This window comes from Saccostrea echinata, unplaced genomic scaffold (assembly GCF_033153115.1).
Source record: "Saccostrea echinata isolate AGI-Se365-2 ecotype Australia unplaced genomic scaffold, CSIRO_AGI_Sech_v1 ptg000047l, whole genome shotgun sequence".
NCBI lineage: Eukaryota > Metazoa > Mollusca > Bivalvia > Ostreida > Ostreidae > Saccostrea > Saccostrea echinata.
In genome coordinates this window covers 3,557,987-3,568,991 of record NW_026889796.1, presented here as the reverse complement: position 1 = coordinate 3,568,991, position 11,005 = coordinate 3,557,987, and the positions used below count along the sequence as shown (strand labels likewise).

The following is an 11,005-nucleotide window of genomic DNA, read 5'->3' as shown; positions in this document are numbered from 1 at the left end:
TATTAGAACCCGACACTTTTAATGGAGCCTTTGATCAATTGCTTACGTATCATAACTAATTAAGAACGTTTCACTGGTATTAATAGCACTTGCAAATTTGGTAGTACACATCGATCAATCTGTTTTCATTTAATTTTGATCTCTTATGATTCCACCACAAATGTTCTCCTGTTTACTGTATGCAACCATAGGAAGGGTTGTGAATATATTTTTGTAAGTCTAAATACTTCATAATGTTGTACGTAATTCCAACATTTTCATCAGTCGTTTCCTGAACCCCTTTATACATGGGTTAAACTTTGTGACCGCATCGTGGGGGATAGTTTTTATTCATTTTTTCTTCCTTAGTCTTTATTCAAAAGATCCATTCTAATTGTTTCAAAGTAAAAAAAAAAATAAAAGAAGAAGTGTGATTTGTGATTGTAAGCAACTGACAAAAAAACCATTAAGAATACAGAGATCTAATAAGTTTAAGACGTCTCGTTCTTAGGTTGCCTTTGTTTTAAAACCAGACTTTTTTTTCTCCTCTATAAATTCACAGCAGTGATTGTTTAAAAAGTATATATATGCTTGTATATTTTAAACCAACACTTGGTCAACGAATGACGAAACATTTAAAACGAAATAATACTATAGAAAGATTTTTATGTAATAGGTGAATGTCATTATCCTTAAACTCCTTTTATGAATTAGTTATTCTAAAATATTCAATATTATCTTCTCTTCAATCTATTCCTATTTCACCATGTAAACAGAGCATTGTCGTTCATGTCCATACTTTCTATAATCTTGTGAAACGGAGTTGTTCACTTCAGCCGACTTCTAAATATAAAAACGGATTATCTCTAAGACATAACATATTCATCTGTATATCAGTAGAGTACTACTTTTAATTTAATAGAATATTGCTGAGTACATTAGTTGTTGCGTTTATATGGCAACAAATGCACGTTGATGCAGGAGGTTTACTTTTGCCCTGTAATTTTTTTCTGAACTTAGGAGCAAATCTGCATGCAGAGGTAAAATCTAAAATATAAGTAAATAATATAATACAAGCAGATTTGCTTAAATGAAATATACGAGAATTCTCATCATATATTGTGTATGTATTTGATGGCCGTGGACCTTGATGATGATACAAAAAGTGCACATCACTATAATAAATTCTATCATTTTTATAAATTATCAGAACATCTTTTGATTCATGGCATTGATATAAACAACCACAGTGACCCCCGACTTATTATATGTGAATTTGGATCAAAATCATGTGACAGGCAACTGTTTTGTGAAAATTCAAGCTTCTTTACATATGGGTTTCTCTAACATATTAGAGACTGGTAGGAACATGATTTTTGAGATACATATGTTTTTGGATTACGAACGGGACACATCACTTATGTAAAAAATAAATTAAGGCTTTCATGGGTGATCTTAAGTTGGCAAACAGATTGTGAATTTAAACCAGATAGATCTGGGAGTTTTTGAATGTTCACCTATAGTGAGAATTCATGAAGAAAGAGAAATAACCTCTTTTATTCTTTAAGCAGAGACAAGTTACATGTCAAATGACGATTGCAAAAAGTACCTTGCAGGAAAGGTTTTTTGTATGCAAAGTTACGGGTGAAAACAGTTATTTCAACATTTGAAATAATAAGGAATACTCTTACATACAGTGCATTTATGTAAAAAAAAAAAAATAAATTAAGAACAAGCTTAATGATATAAAAAGTACCTGATGAATTTGATATGGGAAAATATGATATAATAAAACAATTCTCTTAATACTGTGTCGTTTACATGTACATTCCTGTATATCACAAGAACAAATGTGAGGATTATACAAAGGGTTTTTTTATTTCATATGTATTATACAATTCATTTCTTAAATATGGAAATAATAATAATAATAATGATAAAAGAAACAAAGCATTAAGTTTAAAAAGATATATTTAATAAGTGAACTTAAACGAGTAAATTTTCGTTTACCCTGAGGTTCCATATCGTGGATGCCACGGATTTTCATAATTCATGAACTGAATTCGAATACTTTCCGACCCCCCCCCCCCCCCCCCACACACACACACACACCCAAGTACTTTTTTTATGCACCGTAATCTGAGGCATATTTCTTGAGACAAGATCTTTCTATATGTACCAACGCCTCTTACCTCATGACCTTGACCTTGGAGTTTGATCTACTTTTGAAAGACTTTAACCTTTGCCATACATTGTAACTTATGACTGGTTGGTTCTAGGGTTTTCATATTTCATGTGGCCTTATATTGTAACTTCTGAATGGTTGGTTCTAGGGTTTTCATATTCCACCTGTACATGCCTTTCGACTTGACCTTTCTTTGATTACAAACATTTTTGACTTCATGACCCTAAAATTTGACCAAGATCTGAAAGATTTTCATTTGGCCATAAACTGCCATATGGGGCATCAGTTTTCACATTCTTTCAAGGATATCTTATGCAAACGAAATATATAGAGGTATGTTGTTGAATATCATACAAATATTACATTATTCACATTCATGAAGCTGGATTTGACATTGTTCCAAAATCCAGGATCATACTAGTCTGATAAACGCCAACCCTGTTTTGAACATGGATCATAATTTTGAGTTCTCGATTGTGAAAGCCTCGTTGACACGAATTTCTTTGGAAATATCTAAGTCTTTTCTTTCCTGGCTGTTGCACCCATGCAAAATATTTTTGCAAACTCTTGTAGAGAAAACTCGGTCATATATGAAAGCACCCAGTGCGCCCCCTATCATTGGTCCAGCCCAGTATACCTGTAGATGAGAGATGCCAATCAAACTAAAGTTTCAAATAAGGCATATAATTTCTGCAACTTAACATCATTCCCACTTTGTTTATCACATGTATCAAAAGAAGTTTAGGACTCGTTATTCACAATCATCTTATTTGTTTGCGACATACACAGTCTGTAGTCATTATCTTTCTTTAAATGATCCAATAAAAACAGCCCTTATTCTCAAACAGTATATTTCAAAACATAATGCCCCTAAATTGTACAATTCGTGATTGTTTTAGTATAATTTCATAACAAAATCGTGTTATTCAATTCGTCATGTAAGTAGTAATTCAGCACAACTGAATAAACACAGCTAGCCAGAGCAGCAAATTTGAAGGTCACTATCATTTACAGTCAAACCTCGTTATCTCGAACTCGATGGGGACCGATAAAAATCTTCGAGATATCCGAGGATTCTAGATATCGATGGTAAAATATCCATGGTATTTGAGATAACAGTGTTCGAGATACCGAAGTTCAACTGTATGTAATACATTTCTGGATTTGAATTGCCATTTATAGAAATGACAAGAGACATAAGCAATGGGAGATAAAGAAATTCCGTGTTTTAAGGTACTTAATGTACTTTTACCCATTACAGAAAAGTCGTACAATGATCTCCCTATTAAATAATTTAGATAACAAAAAAAAAAAAAAAAAAAAAATTCAAAATATATTTTGAAATTAAGATTTTGGAAATCAATGCAAAACAAAAAATTGAAGGAATTTTTTTTTTTACATACCCATGCTTTATCATATGCTGCATTGATAACCATTGGACCGAAGTTTCTCGCAGGGTTCATGCATCCACCTGATAGATTCCACTAAAATTACAAAGAAATGTAATCATTTTGTTTTGTATCCTTAATACCAAGTCAATTATATACAAATATATAATAACATAATTATATAATACTCTCATGTAGATTAGTTGAATCTGAACCTCTGTGATATATAGAACGTAGCAGCAGTCAACATTGCTTGACAACGGGTGACATTCCAAAAAATAGACTGCGAATTATTTATTGTTCACTATTAATACATACATATATTGGTATATTTAACATTCAATATAATATAATAAATATTGCATGTAGTTGAGGGTAAAATTGAAAATATTTTACCCCTCGAAAACCATGGGACTCGGTTATACATGCATACATGCAATTTTAAGCGAAATGCATTGTCTGCTTTTAAAGTCTACTTTTTATTTGAAAATTTGATGTGTTTAATTTATATCAATGATATTATTGTTGAACTTATATAGATTTGCACCCTTAAGTATTTTTATTTAAATTAAAATTTAAGCAATCCAGGATATTTTCGGAAAGGGGGGGGGGGTCGAACAAAAAAATGTTGACGGGATAAATTTAAAGAATTTTAAGAAAATCGAACATAAAAGGCTGATTTATACTTCTATTAACAATGTAAGTACGCCAGAGGTCGACCTTTCTTATAGAGGCTCAACAGTCATTTCCAGCTTATAATTTAAAATATGTGTCAATTTATTTGATTTATAACGCCAGAATGATGAAACTGTGGAGTCGGACCACCAGGCTGGATTTACCCATATCATAGTGAAAAGCCAAATGAATATAATTTCAAAACTGTGACACAGTTTTTTGTCTAAAATTGACTCAATGCGTTTACTTATCTAGTCCTCTAGAAAATATGTCCTTAATAAAATTTGTCTGCAAGATTTGATTTGATTGCTTAGGGAAAAGGTGTTATAATTATTCTTGACGATTTTAAACTCGAAAAGATCAATGCACACTCGTAAAAGTATTTTATCAGACCTTCTCGATTGTTCGATCAATAAGATGACCTAAATAAAGGTTAAGACCTATGTATTTTAAAGCCATTTCCTTTTGAGAATTAAAGTATTTGTGTCACTATAACAACGAAGGTTAAATTATGTGCAAATAGGCCTATACTTGGAGTTCAATACGTATGGATTACTGTTAGCGTGTTTATTGGTACATATAGATTAAAATGGAATTAACAAAACAGTGAAAAACAGAACTTCTGAAAGAAAAACTCTTATTTTACAAGTTTGTTTATTGCTAAAGATTATATATATATATATATATATATATATATATATATATATATATATATATATATATATATATATATATATATATATATATATATATATATATATATATATATATATGGTTATATAACCATATTATATTTACCAGACATTGGTCAGCCTATGGTCATGAAATATAACGTTGACTCATATGGAATAAATGCAGTGACCATATCCAATGGCCATTTTTTCATTTATCACTAAAAAATGTGATATGCGTTAAATTTCATTGATTATATTAATTTGAAGAGATAAGCAACATACATGAAATTCTGAACTCTATTTTCTTATTCCATGTATAACTTAAGAGTTACAAAACTTAAGGACCTTTGTGCAATTTTACGATGTCTGGTAATGTTGTACATATACACCTTCTCTGAATCAAATTTTGAGAAAAGGCCAGCTAAAACAATATATTTCTTAATTTCTTCTTCTTCTTCTTTTTTTTTTTTTTTTAAAAAAAAAGAAAAACAAGATTTCCATCAATTTAATTTCTGTTTAAAACTCCTGGTAATGTATCCTGATTTTTTGTCAAAGAAACTTTGAAAATATTATATGTAAAATTAAGAGTATCTTGGAGAAAATATCACTGGGAAAGGTACATTGTAAAGTACATGTACGTTGCATAATTATGACCTTAAGATTGCACAGTGATTTGAATCTGTGTTTCGAAATAGAACAACTATTTTTTAGACGGTGTATGGTGGCATGACGTAAAATCCATGAATACTTTGTGTCGTGTACTATTTTACTTAATTGTCGAGGGAGGTTCTACTTGTCAATCATTTCTTCTAAGTGCTTTTAGGTTATTAAAGTATCAAATTCTGAAATAAATTCTCATGTATTTGCTATATGGTATCTGTATATCTTCGAGGTATAAGGTAACACAATGATGCTCGGGACATTTTATCTGCCATCAAGTTCTGTTCAGAAGTGTTTATTTACTTCTTGAATATGAGATTATATTTACTTGGTGAAAAAGAGCAAATCAACTCGAACTGAAATATTTTAGCCCTTGAATTTCAAATACAGTTGCGTAGTAGAAATCTGATATAATGCTTGATGTAGTCTGTTTTCCCATCATCTTGTTTATTTCTTCAAGGTTAGAGGGTGTCTAAACAGAAGTGTTTTTGGTACTACTGAAATTATAAAGGGAGAGGGACGGGATATTTAGCATAGAATACTTCTTTTTTCGTTGGTAATCCTGAATACTTGGATACTACAAAATAAATCAGCATGATGTTACGGTATTCATGTATATGTCTACAGTTTCACGGTCTTTCACCATTGTACTTCAACAAGTTTTATATCTACTTTAGTATATATACACAATCTGAGGGACCAGAGCAACTGTCCGTCCTTAATCATAGCATCAATCTACAGACAAATTGTTCTAAATCCGATCATCTGTATTTTTTTTCTTTTCATACGTTAATAATAAAACAGGCTCTAATTGCCTCCGAATGATGTACAATGTACCTTTTATATGTGTATTTATCCCTCTTCTGACGTTTGAGGACATAACATTTTACATATTCTTTTGTGTAAAAAATAAGTAGCTGGTACAAGTTTTCATGAAACGACAATAATATTACAAAAAGCCCCCGTCGCCCGCGTGGTGCAGTGGTTAGAGCGTCTGCTCTCGAGTCGCGGAGTAAGGAGTTGATCCTTATATCGCGGGTTCGAATCTACTGCGGGACGTGGAGACTGGTCCTTCGGATGAGACCGTATAAACCGAGGTCCCGTGTCGCAGAAGGTGTTGGCAGACAAAAGATCCCTGCGTAATGGCCGTGATTGCCGAGAATAGGTATTAATTTCCAGACTCCACCGGCAAGTAGTGGCGTCTCCATGTGAGTGAAGAATTCTCGAGAGGGACGTTAAACAACAAACAAACAAAAAACACCCCCCACCCCCACCCCCCACCCCCCCCAAGCTGAAAACTGAAAGCAGATGTTTGGAAAATTATTTATACGTAAATAAAGTTTACTTTTTATGCAACATTTTACAAATTAAGATAGATGATTTAAAATGAATCAAATCAATTTGCCAGAATAGAAATTCGTGTTATTCATATAGAAACTCACCGTTGAGAAAACGTTTATAACGACAAGAATTCCGATAATGAAAGGGACGGAGCCCGTCATGTCTGATCTTCCAGAATCCAGGAAGGAGAAAGTGGCAAAATCTAACAGGAAGGTGATGTAAGTTTCACAAACAAACGCTTGAACGTCCGTGACGTTTGGACCCGGCAGTATCACACCAAAACTTCCGTGCTGCATTTCCACAGGAGATACCAACGTTATAATGCCCATCCCAGCAATAGCACCAAGAACTTGGAAACACATATAAAATAAGAATCTACATACAGTTATTCCCCCTGTTACTAGGAAACCTATACTAATGGCGGGATTTACATGACCTCCACTGACGGTGCTCAAGGTCGTTATTATAACAGCGATGAAGAATCCTGTTTCTATGGAAATATGGACACTGCTTGGTTTTGTTCCCAGAGTTTCGTGATACAGCCCGGCACCTACTCCATACAAAACCAGAAACATTACCCCGAGGAACTCAGCAAGGGAAGCTCTCAAAAGGTCGAGTGACCTCAAATCGTCAAGTTCCCGTTCCCAAAAAGTTTTCTTCTTCTCCGGGAGGGCTTTCTTCTTTTCTTCGGACATTTTACTGTAAGATACAAAAACGTTTGAAACTTTGAACAGCTCTACTTTTAAGCAACCTTTTACCTGCAAACATTCAGGATAACAAATATCTTTCTATAAAGACTCACTGTTTGAAATTATATCTAGGCTAACCTAAGATATACAGGGCTAAGACTCAGATAACAATTTGGGTGAAAATGAATGACTTAGTTTTCATAAAAGCGGTATCTATATCCAGTAAATTGTCCTCTCAGTTTGCAAACGAATGACAAGTGGATACAGAATATAAACAACTCTGTGTATCCATTTTATTTAATGTCTCGATTCTTTTGAATGTCACGAACAACCAACTGCTGAGTTAATACTAATCTCTTCTCTATCTTTTTCGCGATCGCTGGTCATCATCCTTATTCAGTGAAGGAAAGGAGGATACACCTGGTGCATAAAATGAACCAGTGAAATTTTTTTCTGTTATATAAGAATTCATTTCTGTATATAAATATCCCCTTAAATTAAGCCATGAAAGACTGTAACATAATCATATGTAGTGTATTTAAGCAGTATCAATGTCGACCGAATATCTCCTTTCTTGTACGTATATAGGGATTGAATTTATGCAGGAACATGTATTAACTTTCAATTTTTATGAATAAATTAATTCATAAAATAATCCGCTACAAAACAGAGGTAGAAAGAACGCTTTACAAACCAAAAGATTTTCTGTACTCTGTGCCTGCTAACGTCGAAGAACCGACAGGTCTGTGCCCCCTTTCGCTACATTTTCCTTACACAAAAGTACGGTTTCGACAATATTGTCGTTGATATCGAGTTTCTGAAATAACCTTCCGATTTGACTGATTGTTATTTCTATGTTTTCACATCAAATTTGTTTCATTAAATCCCTTCATGGTTAAAGAGAATACATCTTCGATATCGTGTTGAAATTCTCTGTTTACTATTGAAATAAAGTATTGCTTAAACTCAGTAAATACCCCAAATGTCATGCATTGTTCGTTGCCAAACGTGGCCTAAATAATCTTATCGCAGTAGAGTCCCTTTTTTATGAATTAAGATACAAAATAAGAGCAAACTTTAAAGTTCAGCAAAAACTAGGACATATTGTTGTCTTTAAATCTCAACAAAGACATTTGGTCCCACATTGTTCATTTAACGTATAAGACTACCACGGTACTTTTTAGAACCAAAATATAAGTACATGTACATGCAATTTGTTTCCGCTTCTCTAGATCACTTAATTATGTTTTTCAGAACCTACAATTTGGCACTGATTTAAAAATAATAACAATAATGATAATAATAATAAAAACTGAGTTTTTGTTTTGCTTAACTAATCCAGAAAATAAAATGTTATCTGTGAAACATGGGAGTCTTTTATACGCGTTATCGCGAATTTCATAATTATTTTATTACATACCTTTTCATTAATTGCAACGGTAAGTTAATTCATAGGAATTAAGAAAAAAAATATATCAAAATTTATTGTATATTTTGCACTAGAAATTATCTGGTCAAAACTGTAAATTTGTAAAATTGCTACACACTGTGCAAACTAAATCTAAAATTAATCAAATTTGACGATTTGTATCGATCAAGAAATAAGGGGAATTCTTATAGATGTAAACCCCAAACTATCAATCAAATATTTTCATAAAATATATAAATCTTAAGTTCTCGAATGAGCATTTTCTTAAATTGACAATTCGACAGACCATCTCCCTTCTCCCCTGTCGCGGTGTTTTTATAAAGTTCCCCTTCCCTTCGATCCATAAATAGTACCGAAATGAACATGCAATTCTCCATTTTAATTCACAGTTTATAACTAGATTCTTTCGTCATATATATCTGTGCAGTGATCTAAGTGAGTTGATTAAAGAACCTGATTTGCATTACGCTGATTTAATAAAGTAACTAGTTTAATTTGAGATCGTACATATTTTATCCTATTCGTTATTTTTATTAAGTATAAACTCACATGTACTATAAGTACATGTAAATTGGTTATATATATGTTTGCAACTTCTTTAAGTCTGTCCAGTGAAAAAATTCTTAATTCGGACTTAGATCTCTCTTTTTCCGTACAATGACCTTACCTTTGCAGTTTGACCATGATTCCCTGCTTCAAGACACTGACAAAATGGAGCTACAATGAAACAATTGCATTTTTTAAATAGAGAAAAACTTGCTTGTGTCATTTGTTGACTTATTACTATAAGGTCTTCTCTGCAAATAAAATCAAACTCATTCTTCGCTTATCTAATGAATAAATTTTTATTTATTTTATTCTTCGTTCACTTTAATCAAAAAATCAAAAAAATTAAGAGAATCAGATCTTAAAGAAGCCGTATCTTGTTTTTGAACGTATTGTATCTGCAAACTATTTTTCCCACTCTGTCTTCCATGCAGATACCGCGCGCAACGACCTAATTTTTTGGCTGCTAAACTTGGAAAATACATAACAAGCACATGTTATGAATTACCAAAAATCAATTAATTCAGTGGATCTTTTCACAGGAGCTTGAGGATGGGACCCTTCTTTAATGTTTTTAGTGAGGACGAAAAATCTTTTTACATAATTATATCCTAAAACAGATATTTACAGTCAATATATATACTGACCGGAAATCCATATACACTTGTACATGTAACAAGACGCTTTTATTTTTGCAAAGAATATGGAATATATTATTTATTAACATTATGTTATATAGTTTATGTTGGAAATTTAGTGGGTAACCCCCCCCCCCCCCACGAATGTTTTTACAGATCTAACAATAGCCATTAAAACGATTTACATAAGACACATATTCCCACACATAGGTACTTTTTCTAGGGTAAAAAGAAACACCGAAAGATATTGCTAGATCTTTTACACTAGGCAAAACTTATGTTATTATAACTTTCAGTGATATTTCTAGTATAAATACATATACCAACAAATGTTACTCAAGACCCTTCTAAAAGTTTGTTCTTTTGTCTTATGTGAATCCCCCCCCCCCTTTTCCCCCGTCAAAAAAAAGCTACCAAATTATTTGTGTGCAACGAAATGCAGAAATTAAATGTTTTGTTTTTAAGAGGAAATACTCCTTCTTCCGATTTACTCCTTTCTCGCCTTTACAGTTTAAAAATTCACGAATCCGCTTAATTTTGTTATTATTGTAAGAACTATGCACCCTAACTCTCGATTCCCGACTACATTTTCCATCCATTTAATTCAATATAAATGGCAATTTGGACGTACATTAAAACTTGTTTGAATGCACGGAAAAGTTCATTAATGTAATATTAAGTACTAATTTAAAAAACCAGTGACAAAAAGTTAATTGCTCTTATTTACAACTCTTTTCATAAGGGGATAGAAAAAATTTTCAATTGAAATCAGGCTGAAAACATCACCAGATTTTCAAATAC

At 32.3% G+C, this 11,005-nt stretch overlaps 1 protein-coding gene across 2 annotated transcripts; it reads right to left on the bottom strand.

Annotated features, from left to right (window-relative positions):
• Positions 1 to 2,113: 2,113 nt before the first annotated feature.
• Positions 2,114 to 7,864, bottom strand: LOC133202474 (aquaporin-like). Of its 2 annotated transcripts, none has more exons than XM_061338315.1 (4): positions 7,705 to 7,864; positions 7,004 to 7,601; positions 3,568 to 3,648; positions 2,114 to 2,801 (listed from the first exon to the last, which is right to left on the bottom strand). In XM_061338315.1, exons 2-4 carry the CDS (start codon positions 7,595 to 7,597, stop codon positions 2,619 to 2,621), a joined length of 858 nt encoding a protein of 285 aa, XP_061194299.1. In that variant the 5' UTR covers positions 7,598 to 7,601; positions 7,705 to 7,864; the 3' UTR covers positions 2,114 to 2,618. The 2 variants fall into 2 exon arrangements, with proteins under 2 accessions (XP_061194299.1, XP_061194300.1); XM_061338316.1 differs by having other exon boundaries at positions 7,730 to 7,864.
• Between the last annotated feature and the right edge of the window lie 3,141 nt (positions 7,865 to 11,005).

What these genes read in the sequence shown, in the direction of transcription:
- LOC133202474 (XM_061338315.1), bottom strand. Translation starts at nt 7,597, where the DNA reads ATGTCCGAAGAAAAGAAGAAAGCCCTCCCGGAGAAGAAGAAAACTTTT. An exon ending in TTATAAACGTTTTCTCAACG is followed by an intron (nt 3,649 to 7,003) that starts GTGAGTTTCTAT and finishes TTGTAATTTTAG; the next exon opens with TGGAATCTATCAGGTGGATG. An exon ending in CAGCATATGATAAAGCATGG is followed by an intron (nt 2,802 to 3,567) that starts GTATGTAAAAAA and finishes TCTCATCTACAG; the next exon opens with GTATACTGGGCTGGACCAAT.